The 16,498-nt window shown below is 43.8% G+C and overlaps 1 protein-coding gene across 2 annotated transcripts; it reads right to left on the reverse strand.

The window, feature by feature from the left end:
* Positions 1-192: 192 nt before the first annotated feature.
* Positions 193-14,618, reverse strand: GINS4 (GINS complex subunit 4). 2 transcript variants are annotated; one of them, XM_059685330.1, is made up of 8 exons: positions 14,433-14,618; positions 13,706-13,816; positions 9,900-9,986; positions 8,584-8,697; positions 5,409-5,506; positions 5,155-5,243; positions 1,898-1,988; positions 193-1,803 (listed from the first exon to the last, which is right to left on the reverse strand). In XM_059685330.1, the coding sequence occupies exons 2-8, from the start codon at positions 13,799-13,801 to the stop codon at positions 1,707-1,709; spliced, it is 672 nt and encodes a 223-aa protein (XP_059541313.1). In that variant the 5' UTR covers positions 13,802-13,816; positions 14,433-14,618; the 3' UTR covers positions 193-1,706. The 2 variants fall into 2 exon arrangements, with proteins under 2 accessions (XP_059541313.1, XP_059541314.1); XM_059685331.1 differs by lacking the exons at positions 193-1,803; positions 1,898-1,988 and adding an exon at positions 2,066-2,356.
* Positions 14,619-16,498: the final 1,880 nt, after the last annotated feature.

Below are 16,498 nucleotides of genomic sequence, written 5' to 3' on the forward strand. Positions count from 1 at the left end.
TCACTCTCCCTGAGGCACCTTTTCTAATTCTCTGTAAGGCATTTACCACCATGTGAGCAGGGACAGTTCCTATCTTATTCTGGGTTGGAGCCTCAGTGCCTTGAACTGTGCCTGTCACACTAAATGCTCAATACACATTTGTTAAGATGACTAGAGAAGGTAAAAACATTCTGGAAAAAATAAGCTACTACATAAAATATAAAATGCTTTATTTGAGGATATGTTTTCATTGATTTTTAGAGAGGGAAAGAGACAGAAACATTGACTGGTTGCCTCCCATATGCACCTTGACCATAGATCGAACCCACAACCTAGCGAGGTATGCTCCTTGACCAGGAATCAAACCCACAATCTTTTGGTGTACGGAATGATACTCCAACTGAGCTGGGCTCAGGGCTACAAGGCTTTTATTAATGAAACCGTCCTGCTTTCATTTGGCAATTTCTCTTGGAAATCATAGCAATATTACATTGATTACTCTAACAGCCTATACGACGTAAATAAAAACCGCCTGCCTTTTCATTAAGCAAGAAAAGACTGGAATGCAGACTGCTTTTTATGTTTCGAGGGAAGACAATTCATTCACTGTTCACATCCCTTCTTCAGGCATCAGGGTGATAATCTCCATTCGCATCAATTTAATGTCATCTGTTTCCCCTGATAAAGTAAAGCTTAAAAAAGAAAATCTGCTACTGCAGTCACAATACAGGGTATTAATGCCATTCTGCTAACAGCGCCTTGGCCAAGGATGACCAGATGGCCTCGAGGCTGGCTTGGCGAAGCTGCCTGAGGTTCCGGGAAGGCTGCAGGTCAGCAGCAGGGAGAACATACTGTGTTAAACTACAAGCCGAGAACTGTCCCCAGGCTCCTTCTGCCACAAAACTGAAACTTAATGATTTATTGGTTTAGTTGTGACTCCCAGTTAAGCAAGACAGAAATTGGTTTGATGACCAATGTTAGAGGTTCCAAAGGTTTATACAATTTAGAGACATATCAGAGAAGAAGGTCACAGCTGTTTTCTTTCATCTATTTACACTCTTTCCACTAGGAAGGTTAAATGAATTCTCCTGCCACCACCAGGAGTCCCCATATCACAGGCAGTGATGCCTCTTTATGAACTACCTTTGCCTCACTTTCCTTAGTTCAAAAAATATCACAAAAGGCCTAGCTGGCAATGGCTCAGTGGTTGAGCGTCAACCTATAAACCAGAGGTTACGGTTCAGTTCCTGGTCAGGGCCCATGCCCTGGTTGTGGGCTTGATGCCCAGTCTGAGGTGTACAGGAGGCAGCCAATCAATGATTCTCTCTCATCATTGATATTTCTATCTCTCTCTCCCTCTCCCTTCCTCTCTTGAGATCAACAAAAATATATTTAAAGAAAAAAAAACACAACCCTCACATTTCTACAGTAAAAATATTTTTTAAAAAATGACCCAAAGGGAAAAGGTGCACAAAGTGAGTCAGTCATGTACTTGCCCAGTATAGACTGAACAGAGCGATGGCCCCACCTGCTGATTCTACATAAACCGGCAGGAAGTTAGGGCATGTGCAAGTTAGGAACCCTGCCTGAGTGCCTTCTCAATGCCCAAGTGACTCACAGCACTGCTGAGAAAAGCCTGTTGTCCTTAGACACAGAGTGATAAGTGAGGTTTCTAAATATTTTCTCTAAGGTTCCATGTCTTCATTCTTGTTTATTTATTTTTGGTTTTAAATTAGTTGTACAGCTCCAGAAGCAACCAGAGGTGCAATGGTTTTATATCGGATCAAGTGCTGCGAGCCTTCCTCCAAGTCAATCACATAGTCCCTAAAAAAGAAGGGAAAAAATATATGTGCAGAGCTCAGCTGGTGGTCTATCGGGAGAAATATTTCCCACCGTCAAAATCACACACATCACTCACCTCTGCTCATCTGTTTCTGGTTCTACCAGGATGTTTTCTTGTCTTTCTTTCACTCTCAGAAACACATATGAATCTAGATCTGGTTTGGGAACTGCCAAAAAAACAATAATGCAATCAGAAAATCCTCAGCAAACACAACCAATATGGGAAAAGTTGCTGGGATTAATTGTACTGAGCACTTAAGGACCCGTGATGTAAAAGCATTTCGGGGGCAGGATGGTTTGAGGAGAGATCCGGCTTCTAGAAACAGCACACTTCCCACCCAGGTTCCACAGAGCAACCATTCATTCAACAAATGATGAGGACTTCAGGCGTGCAGAAAATTCTCTACGCCTTGTGGAGGACACAGGCAGGCGGAACACATGGTCTCTGGACAAGGTGGTGATAGCAGCATTGGATGAAGCCGCACACGAGTGGCACACTTCCCCAGTGATGTGGGGAGGGAGAAGTTGATGTGCGCTTTAAAGGAAAGAGCAGGATTTAAAGAGGAAGCATGACCCTGGCAGGCAATGGCAAAGGCCACGGCAGAAATATGCATGACCTCCTGGGGGGACAGAGTGTGCAAATCTGGTTAGAAAATATTTCTAATATAAAGGAGTAGGAGGAGAGAGTACAGCAAGTCCCCACTTAATGTTGTTGATAGGTTCTGCGACTAAGTGAAATAATGTGTAACAAAACCAATTTTACCGTAGGCCAGTGGTCGGCAAACTCATTAGTCAACAGAGCCAAATATCAACAGTACAATGATTGAAATTTCTTTTGAGAGCCAAATTTTTTAAACTTAAACTATGTAGGTAAGTACACTGTTATTAACTTAATTAGGGTACTCCTAAGCTGGCCTTTGCTAAAAACTTCCTCAATCTGATTGAGGTATGTTCGCTGAGGTCGACCCCTTCCAACTCTCCCATCCACACTCGTCTTGTACACTTGTTTCGTATATCTCCTTTCCGAAAACTGAATTCTGCGCATGGGCCATGAAGTTTTAATCGCACTGTATGTGCGCGCCCGCACGTGGTATTTTGTGGAAGAGCCACACTCAAGGGGCCAAAGAGCTGCATGTGGCTCGTGAGCCGCGGTTTGCCGACCACTGCCATAGGCTAATGGATATAAACAAGAATTAAGTTCCTATGGCATTTCATCAATGTTATAATGAAGGGACATTGACTGAAATGTTATTCGGGGTCCTGCTATCTTAGAAACACTGGGATATAAAGTGATAGTCTTGAATGATAGCCTAAGTGGTCCCTCACTGGTTGATTATGGATAAAGAAGCTCATTTACAGGAGGGGGTTCAAGATAACTGGCTCCAAAGGTCTACGGAGGGCGCCTGACTGCTCCAGGGTTCTGGGCCTGCCAAAGAGACTCCAACTTCAGAGTGAATTAACCCCACTAGGAATCTACTGATTCCAGGAAACTCAGCTTAGATTTCAACATGCCTTCCCCCACCGTGCCATCGGGGTCTGCAGTGTTCCAGAGGCCTGAGGGGGACTCACAGTATCTGGGCTAACAAAGCAAGACTCCAGTTTCACCAGGACAGGCTGTCCCCCAGCTTCCAATTCCAAGACTGGCTCTAGTCCCTGTAAGGAATCCAGGACAGTGACATGTGTTTTAGGAGGTGTCCACCAGCATCAAGTAGAAGCTCTGGGACAACAGCGTAGGTCCAGGTCCAGGAGTTCAGATGCATCCCCATCAGTAGTCCTATGGCTGCTTTAATCAACTGGTCGCCATAGCAATGGGTAATGATTAGGGATGTGGTCCTTGCTGCATTCCTGCTCTTCTAAGGTGCAGACAAAAGTAGCTGAACTGGACATGGATTGGGCCTTCTGTTTCCCTCAGGCAGGTTCACCAAATGACCAATTCAGAGTTCTACAATGTGGTATGGGTTTGGCTTGTTCCTGGTGTGCACTGTGCCCCCCACCAAGTACATGTGCTGAAGCCTAACCCCTAGTACTTGAGAATGGAAATGTTTAGTATGGGGCCTTTAAAGAGGCATTTAAGTTGAAATGAGGCTATTAGGGTGGGGTCTAATCTAATCTGACTGGTGTCCTTATAAGAAGGGGAAGAGACACTCGGGGGTGGTGGGAGGTGCAATGGGGGGGGGGGGGGGGGACAGCCATGTGAAGAGGCTGGAAGTGGCCATCTGCAAGCCAAGGACTGAGGCCTCGGAGGAAACCAACCCTGCCAGCACCTTGATCATGGACTTCTGGCCTCCAGATGTGTAAGAAAATAAATGTCTGCTGTTTGAGACCCCCAGTCTGTGGTACATTGTCATCGTAGCCTGAGCTGACTAAGAAATCTGGGGAACACGTCTCCATGCATCCTGTCCAAGCTCTTCCACCTGCCACAGGGGTCAGTGTGGCCCAGCACAGGTTGGTAGGCGATAAACTGCCAGGGCTCAGTTGTACTTGAACTTGTGGCTTCAGCACACTAAGCTTAGTTTGTGAACAAGGTGGATTCCTGTCTCTGGAGCACTGTTGGATTTGGTTTGGCAATTTTGTCTGACAAGGTCCTGCTCAGATACGGTGAGCTGTGAAAGACAGATACGGACTTTAACCTATACGCTAGGGGTCTCCGGTTAGCTGATCCAAGGCTAGGAGTTACTACCATATGTCCCTCCCCTCAGCAGAATTTTAAGGGGATTCTGAAAAGAGGGCAAGAGGTGGCGGTGTTGGCCATGCTTCACGTCCTCCAGCGCCTCTTTCCCTACCACACTCAGTCCCGTTCCCCACCTTTTCCATAATCAGAGAAACTCTTCACAACGAAAAGATTAGGATCCTCTACTATGGCTAAGAAGGAATCACTGACGGTTTCCTTAGCCTCCCGTTTAAATCCTCCTTGGAAGCTGGACAGTCCCTGCAGTCTGGCATCTGTGAGGAAGACACTGCCAGCTCTTTGAGAGCAGAGACCCTGTATCATCAGTGCCCCGAAGGGCCAGCACAGTGCAGATGCCCACTAGACCACTGGATGACCGCCGAAGGAACAAGTGACTGAATGTGAGCGAGTCTACATCTATAATGGCAGCCAGAAGAATTTCATCCTAACCTTGAAGAACACCTGGCTACTCTTATACCTGCTTTAAACGATTTTCTGTTCTGAACTCAAGACCCTTCTTCTCCTTTCTTTCCAGCTTATCTACATACTTATTTTCATGTTTGAGAGAAAAAGAGTAAAAGTAAAGATCTTATTCTCAAGCACCTGAAGATACCTGGCATGTAAATGATGGCCCCTCCGGATGACTGAAAAGAGAATGTTCTTACCTGACCTTAAGAGGTCCACTTTCTGTAAATTAGGTGGCATATGCTTTAAGGCTACATTCTTTAGATAGGTCTCTATGTTCGCCATGTACCTGAAATACATAAATTAAAATCGCCATTACAACCCAACTGGTAGGAGCCACCAGGACTATCAGACAGACAATGGCTCTGAGATCAGTTTTGTGGACACAACCACCAAAACTCATGCTCACAGGCGAGGGAAAGAAAGGCAGTGCCCACAATCACTGCTCACTCACTCTTTGGCAAAGGCAAACTCTTCTGGAGAAAGGCTGGAAGGCTCCTCCTCATGGCGTGTTTTCTCCTTTTCAAGGACATGAGGAAAAAACTTCTCTATCTGTGGGATAAATGAAAATCATCATGAAAACACCTGTCAAAACTCAAGTGTCAAACATACTAGTTTTCTTTTTAAAAAAATCTATATTTTTATTGATTTCAGAGAGGAAGGGAGAGGGAAGGGGAGGGAGAGAAACATCAATGATGAGAGAGAATCATTGATTGGCTGCCTCCTGCACGCCCCACACTGGGGATCGAGCCCACAACCTGGGCATGTGCCCTGAATGGGAAATGAACCATGATCTCCTGGTTCAGAAGTTAACACTCAACCACTGAGCCACACCGGCCAGGCATTAGTTTCCTGAAATAGGTTGAAGTTAATACAAAAATTGACTTCAACAATGGGAAAATCTTCCTGTCAAGACTGTTTTTAAAAGTAAGACCTATATTCTAGACTGCAAGAAGGTAGGTTTCAAAGAATTCAGAGGAAACATAAGGGCTCTAAAACTAATTCGATGCTTTCTGTGAGAAGCCACATCCTGTGCGGCTTAGCGTTCGGTATCTGGAGAAGGACCGCGGGCAAATGATGAGATGAGATAATAATAATTTGAAAATTGGGGGCCAGGCGGAGAGTCCAACGCTAGGGTAAGGACTTCGCTGGTGCCCAGGCCCTAACAACCTTTATTCAATTTTGGATACACATATTGCCCTTAGTCAGGCAGGCAATTCCAGTAATAGACAGACTATCTTAAAGGTCAGTAAATATTAGTAAAGATTTACTTTGAGACTATTTTGCCAGGAAATCGCTTGAGCCACAATTGTCTCAACTAAACAATTGGTGCATAGCTTTGGCCCTTGCCAGAGCTCAAGGTTCACCAGCATTCCAGGATCCTTGTTTACACTTTTCTGATAGTGAAGACAATGGGTAGCTTCCAACAGCTTTTGTAAAAGATAATCTGAAAATACAATTGTAAATGATATTTAAGAGGAAGAAAAGGGTATATTATTTAACATCTTATGTAATTGTACAGGGTGTTCTATGAGATGAAACATATACAAAACCTAGAAAGATGCATACAGAATACAGAAGTAGATGGAACAGTGACACTTAATTATAAAAATGTAAACAGCAAGCATAAAGCCTACATTGAGGTAAGGCTTGGAAAAAAATAAGAACTACTAGGGGAAAAAATAGCTAAAAGCTACAAAAAGACATGAACCTGGAAGGTCAAAGACATGACCTGTTGTCTGAAGTCAGTGATGTAAGCAGGGCAAGGAGGAACTGAAGCCCAAGCTAAAGGAGCAGTTATTTATTTATTCTTTTAAAATATATACATATATTTGTATTGATTTCAGAGAGGAAGGGGGAGGGAGGGAGGGAGGGACGGAGAGAGAGAGAGAAAAAAACATCAATGATGAGAGAATCATTGATTTTCTGCCTCCTGCACAACTAGCACTGGGGATCGAGCCCACAACCCAGGCATCTACACTGACTGGGAATCGAACTGTGCACTCCTGGTTCATAATTCGATGCTGAACCACTAAGCCATGTCAGCTAGGCAAGCAGTTATTTATTTAAAGGAGTAGTAAGTCATTTGGCTTGGATCAATTATGTTCTAGGATAAATTATTTTAACATTTATATGGGGCTTAAGTGCACAAAGAACTTTCTCCTGTTATATGTAAATTGCTACTACTACTGTATCACTTAGTATACTAAAAATTTATGTAGTTTCCTAATCTCAGAAGAATTAGTTCTTTTGAAAATTTCCCAAATACAGAAGGTAGGGAATCTACACATACAGATTAGTGTCCTTAACCCTGCTATATGGCATTATATTAGAATAGATAATTTAAAAGATGGTTTATGAATTCAAAGAAAAGTAAGTAGTTAACACCAAGAGGGTTTATCCAAAAAACCACAGAAAAGGGAGTGGCCTGGTAGTTGAGGGTGTCTCAATATTTTCAAAACATGATAATGTCTTTATGACACCTTTGGGAACAAACTGTAAACCTGGGGCTGGGTGACAGTATAGAGTGGGAGACTCAAAAACAGTTGAACAAAAAATACTGATTCAACGGAGAGATGCCAGTGGGTAGGGAAAACCTCTGGTGGAATATCCTATCATTGGCCCAGACCTATTTAAGGAGTCAGGTAAGACGTTGGATGACATACTTGTCAAACTTTCGATAACATAAAGTGTTAAGAGAGAGTAATACATTAGGTGACAAGATCAGGATCTAGAGACCATGGAAATGGCCCAATTTAATAAGTTAAGCTTAAGAGGGATAAGTATCAAACCCTACATTCAGGAGTCAAAAATCCAGCCATACAAATACCAGACGGTGACAGGATAAGGTAACAATAACTTAAAAACATCAGATACAGTTAAAGTTAACAATGAGTGCATGTGAGCTCAGTGTGAGGAGTCTCATGCATACTAATGTAATACCAGGCAGTATTATTACCATTTTAATATCCAAAATAAGGGAAGTGACCATCCTGCATTTCACAAACATGACCAAACTACAACTGAAATATTGTATTCAGTTCAGGTGGTATAATTAAAGAAGGATACTGACCAACTAGAACTTTGTGGGGAAGAGACCAGGAGAGTAAATGGAAATAAATGGTTGAAACATTTAACTGAGAGGGTTTCAATGAGACTCGTGAACTGTTTTCAGATGTCTAAAGAATTCTTATGTAGGAGCATGTATTCATTCAGTGATAACTAAGGGGATAGGCAGAGCCAAAGAGAAGAAACTTCAAGAAGAACTTTCTAGAGTTAAAACAGATACCATACAAAATAGGAATGTTCTGCATTTTTACAAGTTAGATGGCTGCAGAGCTCTGGTTGACTGTCAAGGCAGCACTGCCAGGCTGTAAACTCCAGGGGACACAATTCACACAGCCAACAAGTTGGCTAAAAATGTGTTCCCAGAGGTGTGCAGCACATGTTCCCTCTATGCTCCAGAACCATCTCTTGTCCTCTTACTCTTTAGCTACCCTGATACTGGGCCTCAGCAGCATCTTCAGGGCCTGGACCCTCCCAGGCCCCAGCCCAAGTTTTCCCCAAGATGTTCTGTTTATATTATAGACTGCATTGCCTTAATGCCTACAGATATCTCCCCGTCAAACCTTCATGAGCCGACACCGCAAGTAGCTGCTAAGGACATAACGGATCCTCTCTATCTCCATTCGATGGATACTGATCTTCAGGTCCCCCTTCTTTGCTCTCCTGAGATTTTCTTCCTATTAAAAGGGAAAATGAAGTTTATAAAAAACATGATATTCAAAGACTAAGAACCTTCTTTGTTTAATCTACACAGAGCCCACAAGGACCATCATCATTGCCAATGTTGAGAGCTCGAACACTACATTTAGGTCAAAGGAGGACAAAATACTCCCAAGAGTTCTATTTCCTTTTAATTCCTTAATTACACAAATAATATATGACTTCAGTCTTATCACATAAAGTTCAAACAATACTCATTGACATACCTCAGATATATTGTGGGTTTTGTTCCAGACCACCCCAATAAAGCGAGACATAATCTTTTTGCTGGTGGGGGGTGGGAGGGTCTTGCCTTCAATTTGTAAAAAACTCAACATATGTGAAGTGCAATAAAACTAGATGTACCTGGCCTGGATTGTGTGGCTCAGTGGTTGAGCACTGGCCTATGAATCAAGAGGTCATGGCTGGATTCCTGGTTAGGGTACATGCCCAGGGAGAGGGCTCGATCCCCAGTGGGGGGCATGCAGGAGGCAGCCAATTGATATTTCTCTCTCACCGATTTTCTATCTCTATATCCTCTCCCTTGCTCCCTCTAAACTCAATAAAAATATATTAAAACACACATATAAACTAGGTGTACCTGTACGTTTAGAACAGTTAAATCGAATCTGAATATGATTGGTCAGAGGGCCTACAAGAACTCCCACCCAATTGTAAAGGAGATAATACAGCAGATAGAAGAAATGTCTAAAGTCTAAAAAGTAGTTAAAACATCAATTGAGAAACCATAAAATATCAATGTTTTAAAGCTACTCTGAGGTTGATAATGACTTAAGCCAAGCTCATCTAAGACAAGGGCCATAAACTCACATGTCTACTAGGAACAGGCAGGTAAGATATAGGAGAAAGGTGAGCAGTTAGGGACTATGGGGCACTGAGACTTCACTGAAAGGAGGAGGCCCTTACCTTGCCTTGGTCAGCTGTTTTCGTATAAAAACATGGGGCTGGTGATGATAGGTTTTTAGACTTCTCATGGGAAGCTGATATTCAGATATTCACAGGTACTTTCATGCTTTGTAAATGTAGATAACTAATTTAATACTTAAAAAACAAACTAGACTGGGCCAAACAAAACAGATTTGCTATCAGACCTCTCACTATACTGACAAACCCTTTTAATATTCTCCTCCTTTATAACCCTGGGATAAGCAGTTCTTACCATGTGGTCTAGCTGTTCCATGACACATTCCACAATTTCAGGCTTGCTTTCCAGAAGGTCAGGGGCAAACTTTTCATTCATCCAAGCCTAAAAAACAACACCCAAAAAAATTATACACACATACACACACACACTACTCAAAATGGAGCAAAACAACCCTGTAAGTCAGTACATACCCCAAGAAAATCACAGCTGCCTCAGGTAAAGAAAACTGCCTACCAGTTGGAAATACTGGAAATGTGTTGAAGGCAAGCTGTTTAATAACAGTTTTTCCATTTCTTTTAGTAGGAAATTGGGTTTGCAACCTTATATTTAACCAACATTACAAAAAAATCACTGTTCACTTCAAAAATGTTCTCAGAAAACCTGTTGCTGAGAGTAACACCACCTGGTGTTCAAACAGTACCTTTCACCAAGTAGCATCAACACATTCCCTTCACCTGCAGTTTCCACCAGGGGGCACTAGCACCTATCTATTTGGGGAGATGCAGTAACACTAATAAATCTATACATCTCTTCATTCTTGAAGCTCAAAGCACTTTGCAAATAGTTTTTGTTCATCATAATATCTGAGAGGAAAAAAATATAGTTAACCTCATCTTACTGATGAGAAAACACAGATTAAGTTATTTACTAATGTCCAAGAATATAAAGAATGGCAACAGAAGTGGATATTCATCTATTAAAAGCTTTGGAACAAGAGTTTAACTCCCTAATTTATGACTCAGGCACAGATGCTTATGGCATTTCAGAAATTACTATGAAAATGCCCACAGGTGACTGAGGAAATGTTTACTTATCTTTCAGATACAGAAATTTTAGTTTTAGCACAGCTCAGAATTACATGCCAATTAGGCTCAATTTATTTCTTTGACATCATTGAGTCTCTGCTTCTCCAATTATCACCATCAAGACACATTCTTAAGTACTGGGTATTGATACTATCATAAATTTTTTCTGGTGCTCAAGCTTCTGTACTAGTGTTGCAGAAGTTACCCAGAAAGAGCAAACTGTCATGGAAAACTTAGAAAGAAGTTTTTCTTTTTAACTGACTTTATTAAATATTAATAGTTACAAAATACTTATAAAATACATATGAACATGAAGAATAGTAATATAAATATCTGTGTACATTTAACTTCATTATCAAACATTGTCATTATTTTAAGTTTCTGTGTCCTTCCCTTCTCAGAGGTAATCATTAGCCTGAATTTGGTGTTTAATATTTTGTACAGTTTCCCTACATTTGTTTTTAACTCTTAGTAGTGCTTTCCAACCTTTACATGACAGCGCATGAAAAAAAACAGTTGTCATTAAAAAAAAAATGATAGTGCTGGTACCGTACACTGAGGTAAAATTGATTAGATTTGGGGATGAGATTTCTCATTTACATTATGAAATTATGATAAAATATAAAACAGGGGGAAAATATTAGTATAAAACTTTAAAATAAAATCTTTTCAAAATTTCATTAAGAAACTTCTGTTTAAATCCATGGTCATTTTTTAAAACTAATTAGGTTCTATATTTAAAATGGCAACATCTGGTTCTCTCTCTTTTTTTTTAATCCTCACCCGAGAATATTTTTCCATTGATTTTTAGAGAGCAGAAGGGAGGGGGAGAGACAGAGAAACACTGATGTGAAAGGGAGACATTGATTGGTTGCCTCCCACATGCGCCCCTAAATAGGGCTGAGGATTGAGCCTGCAACTGAGGTACGAGCCCTTGACCAGAATCGAACCTAGGACCTTTCAGTCCGCGGGCCAACGCTCTATCCACTGAGGAAAACTGGCTAGGGCTACATCTTGTTCTTGATCAAAATTTTTAATGATAATCTGTTCATGTTGTGGGCTAAAGTGTGTCTCCTACCCCTCATTCATAGGTCGAAGTCTTAACTCCTTGTACCTTAGAATGTGACTGTATTTGGAGACTGGGTCTTTAAGTTAAAATGAGGTCATTTACGTGGACCCTGATCCGATATGACTGGAGTCCTTTGAAGAGGGATACACTTGAACACAGACACACAGAGGGAAGCCATGTGAAGACACAGGGAGAAGACGACCATCTACAAGCCTCGGAGATAGGCCTCAAAAGAAATCAACCTGTTGACTGTATCAATCTATATGCTCACTGCAGTATACAGTGTGTACTTCCCAATCAGCAGCTCCTTGATTTTAGACTTCTTGCCTCAGTTGAGAAAATAAATTTCTGTTCTTTAAGCCACCGTCTGTGGTACTTTGACATGCAGTCTTAGCAAACTGATACAATCATTAAAATGAAAAACTATGCACTGTAGGTAATAACTTTTATGTCAGTTTTTACAGACATTCAGGAATACCCCATATATCAATGGTTCTCAACCTTCCTAATGCTGCGACCCTTTAATGCAGTTCCTCATGTTGTGACCCCCAACCATAACATTATTTTCGTTGCTACTTCATGACTGTAATTTTGCTACTGCTATGAATCGTAATGTAAATATCTGATATGCAGGATGTATTTTCATTGTTACAAATTGAACATAATTAAAGCATAGTGATTAATCACAAAAACAGTATGTAATTATATATGTGTTTTCCGATGGTCTTAGGCGACCCTGTGAAAGGGTCGTTCGACCCCCAAAGAGTCGCAACCCACAGGTTGAGAACCGCTGCCATATGTACTCCTGGAGCTGTGTTTATCAGTGGCCCTTGTCAGGGTGCTTCTTAGGCTATGCAGCCTCAGTCTGTGTCCAGCTGCAACAGCTGTCCAGGTGGTGGACCAGCTCCCTGGCTGCACTCAGGGCACTGCAGGAGAGCATCAGGCCAGAGGAACAAGCCATGCTCGCCCACTGCCAAGCTGAGGCTGTGCTGGCAGACGCCACTATCCTCAGGCTGCCTTCCAGGAGCCCTGATGACACCCAGCCTGGTGGCTCTGGCTGCCCGGGAGTGAAGGGTCAACATCACTGCGGCACCTGCAGCACACCAGTGTGTGCCCCATCACCCAAGCCGACAAGCTCTTCCTTCAATAATCGTTTTGAAGTATTTGAATTTAATCGTTTCTTCAGCAACGTATTTTTTGTTGTTCTATGTTTTGTTCCTGGGTGTTATCCATGCTGTAGCACGAGCTATCTTTTATTCGCTTTATTGTTGTTTGTTTTCTCACTGTGTGTATATGCCATAAATTTTTTATCCATTCTACTGTTCTATCCAATTCATTCTATTGTAGGATATTGGGGTGTTTACAGTATTATTGCAAGCAATGCTATGAACAGTTTGTGCATGCCTCCTGGAGTACACATGAAAGTTTTCTCAAGTTCAGCGGTTCTCAACCTGTGGGTCGCGACCGCTTTGGCGGTAAAACGACCCTTTCACAGGGGTCGCCTAACACCATCCTGCGTATCAGATATTTACATTATGATTCATAACAGTAGCAACATTACAGTTATGAAGTAGCAACGAAAATAATTTTATGGTTGGGTCACAACATGAGGAACTGTATGTATTTAAAGGGCCAGAAGGTTGAGAACCACTGCTCTAGGGTATATACCAGGGAGTAGAATGATTGGGCCACAACATACGTGGGCCTTCAACTTGACAATAACAAATTCTTTTCCAAAATGACGGTATCAATTTATATGCTCCCTGCAGTATACAAGTGCACTTCCCAGTATTTCATATTGTTCATTTTTTTTCATTTCTGCCAATCTGATGGGTCTGAAGTGATATTTCATTGGGATTTAAATTTTAATTTTCCTGACATTTGCACAGTTGGACTAAATAAAAAGGCCAAGATGGGAGCAAGGGGATTCTACTTGGGGTGCTCACCTGCTCCAGCCGTTCAATGAGCTCTGCGGGAGTTAGGACCACCTCCTCACTACCGCCATCAGAGTCCTGTCCCGGGAGACCCAGTTCCTCTGTCATCTTCCCCGGTACCTACTGAGAAGAAAAGAACCAATACTCTCCTAAGCGTTTTCCATTTATTTGCAAGAACAGGCAACTATGTATCTACAACTGGGCGTGTAGAGGCTCACTGGCAGTAGCTAGAGAATGCACTGGCTTTGCCTTTTCCATTCTTTGCCCCTTCCTTCACACCTTAGATCGGGTATCAGTTCCCCGAAGTGCTCCCACATACACCTGGAGCTGAGCGCCCAGCACACCATGCCATAGTTACTGTCTTCCCGGGACGCCCTCTCCGCAGGGGCTGTGCTCCGTTCGAATATGAATGACCCGACCGCTAGGTGCCTGGCGCCTCTGAGTCCCGAGGACACGGTGACCTGTGTCGTCCCTGAGCTTAAGGCGGGGCTTCACTCAGCAGGCGCTTCAAACTGTTGGGAGAACGAATCCGGGTCTGGTTTCCTGCTGTCGCAAGGCCCAGCCGTATCAGACCAGTGATTAAAGGCTCAGGAAGGAGAGTGGTGAGGCCGAGAGGACGCCCCAGGAGCCTCAGGGAAACTGAGGGCATATTCCCCTCACTCCTCTCCTCTCCGAGCACACACACACACACACACACACACACACACACACACACCCAGAGGTCCCCTCGGATGCTCACCTGGGCCCTTGGCAGGCAGCCGGCCAGGACGGGAAGCCCCTGGGGAAGCACCCCCGTGGGGCAGCACCCCGGCTTTCCCCAGGAGCACCTGGCAGCGGAGCAACCTTTCCTACGTCTTCCCGAGACCTTCCGGACCCTGCACGTCTCCGTTCCCGCGCTCCTCTTAGAAACGTTCCGCCCGGGCAAACGTCACCGCGCACGGGCGGCGCTGACCAATCACGGCCCGGCGTCCCGGTGGCCACGCCCACGGGGTGAGGATGTGCGTCTGGGGCGTGTCCCAACCTCACGTGGACGCGGCAGGCTGGTCCGGCTTAGCCCCGCCCACCTCGGCCGGCCGCACTTTTGTGCAGTCCCGGGTGGCACCACCTGGTGGTGGTCGGCAGGGGGCGCTCACCACCGCGGCTGAGGAGACACGGTGGTGCCTGCCTTCCACGCCCGCTCACCCCCTCACCGCTGGTGGCGGTTTGAACAGGGAACTGGGGCCTGTTAAAATCAGGCCACTGCACCTCTTGGGTCATCCTCTCCACCCACTGCTCTTGGGTCCCTTTGGTTCCTTCGTCTGCCGGGGCTTCAGCTACGGCCGCTGCTTCCAGAACTAAAAGCCTTTGGTTTTTAAAGCGCAGTACCAGCCCGCCAGCAAGAGAGAGCATTGGGAACCCACCGTGAGGAGTGCAGATTCTCAGGCTTCGCCCAGACCTGAGAAGGGTGGGCACCAGTTTGCTAAGATAGAGAGCGATGTCCAAGGAGCCCAGCAGCCCTAGCTGTTCTGTCCCCCAGGTGTCTGAATTCAAGGAGCCTTTAGACCAGCGGTTCTCAACCTGTGGGTCGCGACCCCTTTGGGGGTCGAACGACCCTTTCACAGGAGTCGCCTAAGACCATCGGAAAACACATATAATTACATATTGTTTTTGTGATTAATCACTATGCTTTAATTATGTTCAATTTGTAACAATGAAAATACATCCCGCATATCAGATATTTACATTACGATTCATAACAGTAGCAAAATGACAGTTATGAAGTAGCCACGAAAATAATTTTATGGTTGGGGGTCACCACAACATGAGGAACTGTATTAAAGGGTCCCGGCATTAGGAAGGTTGAGAACCACTGCTTTAGACGATTCTAACTCAGGTTCTGAGTTATCCCAGCTAACTTGGAGGAAGTAGAGCTGTCCCTGCAGAATTCTACCCAGACTGCAGATCTGTGAGCAAAATATTGTGTGAAGCCCCTAAGTTTCGGGATGCTTTGTTCTGCAGCATTAGGTGGCTGGAACATTAGACCCTTGGGCTATGTTTGAGCACAGTCCCGTTCTCCCATAGTTCTCACTACCTAGCTTTCCAATGATCTTTATTAGTATTCCTTAAGGATTTTAGATTTGAGTCCAAGTACCAATAATTTCTCCACACCATTACCAATTACCCAGTTTATTTACTCAGAGACTTCCCTTGCTAACTGCCTTCTCCAGCCTCCCACTGCAACTCTCTCGGGGAGGTGGAGCCCAGCTGCCGCTTGCTTACTTCACGAGGTGTGACCTCAAAAAGTCACTTCTCGGGGCTTCCGTTGCACTGCCTGGTAAGTGAGAACATGTGTCTTCCTGAAGGCAAGGGGATAGATCAAAAATTGGGGGGAAGAGAGCTTTCGCTTCTAAGATCTTTGATTTCAACTAACACTCATCGGACACAACCACTTCAGAGTAAAATGAGTTTGCAGAGAAAGAGTTCTGCTTTGTAAAGAAGGAGGCCTTCAGGAGACATCCAGAAAGAATACGTCGAGCTACCTGGGGAAGCCGCACAAACTTGTAGTGAAACTGTTGGGCAAGTGGCACTATAAAGTTCAGAAAGGTGCGGGGGGGGGGGGGGGGGGGGAACCAGGTTGTAAGTTACATTATGTAGAATGAAGAGAAAAATCAGGGACACCTGACGGATGTGCACCCACCCTCAAGACGTTTTAAAAGTAATTACACAACCATACAAGTGGAATGACATTCATTAAAATAGTCCCATAAAAAAGAGAAGTACATACATCATGAGAGCAGGATGATGAAGTTCGATGGTGATAAATGA

Source organism: Myotis daubentonii, chromosome 2 (genome assembly GCF_963259705.1).
Source record: "Myotis daubentonii chromosome 2, mMyoDau2.1, whole genome shotgun sequence".
NCBI classification, from domain to species: Eukaryota; Metazoa; Chordata; class Mammalia; order Chiroptera; family Vespertilionidae; genus Myotis; species Myotis daubentonii.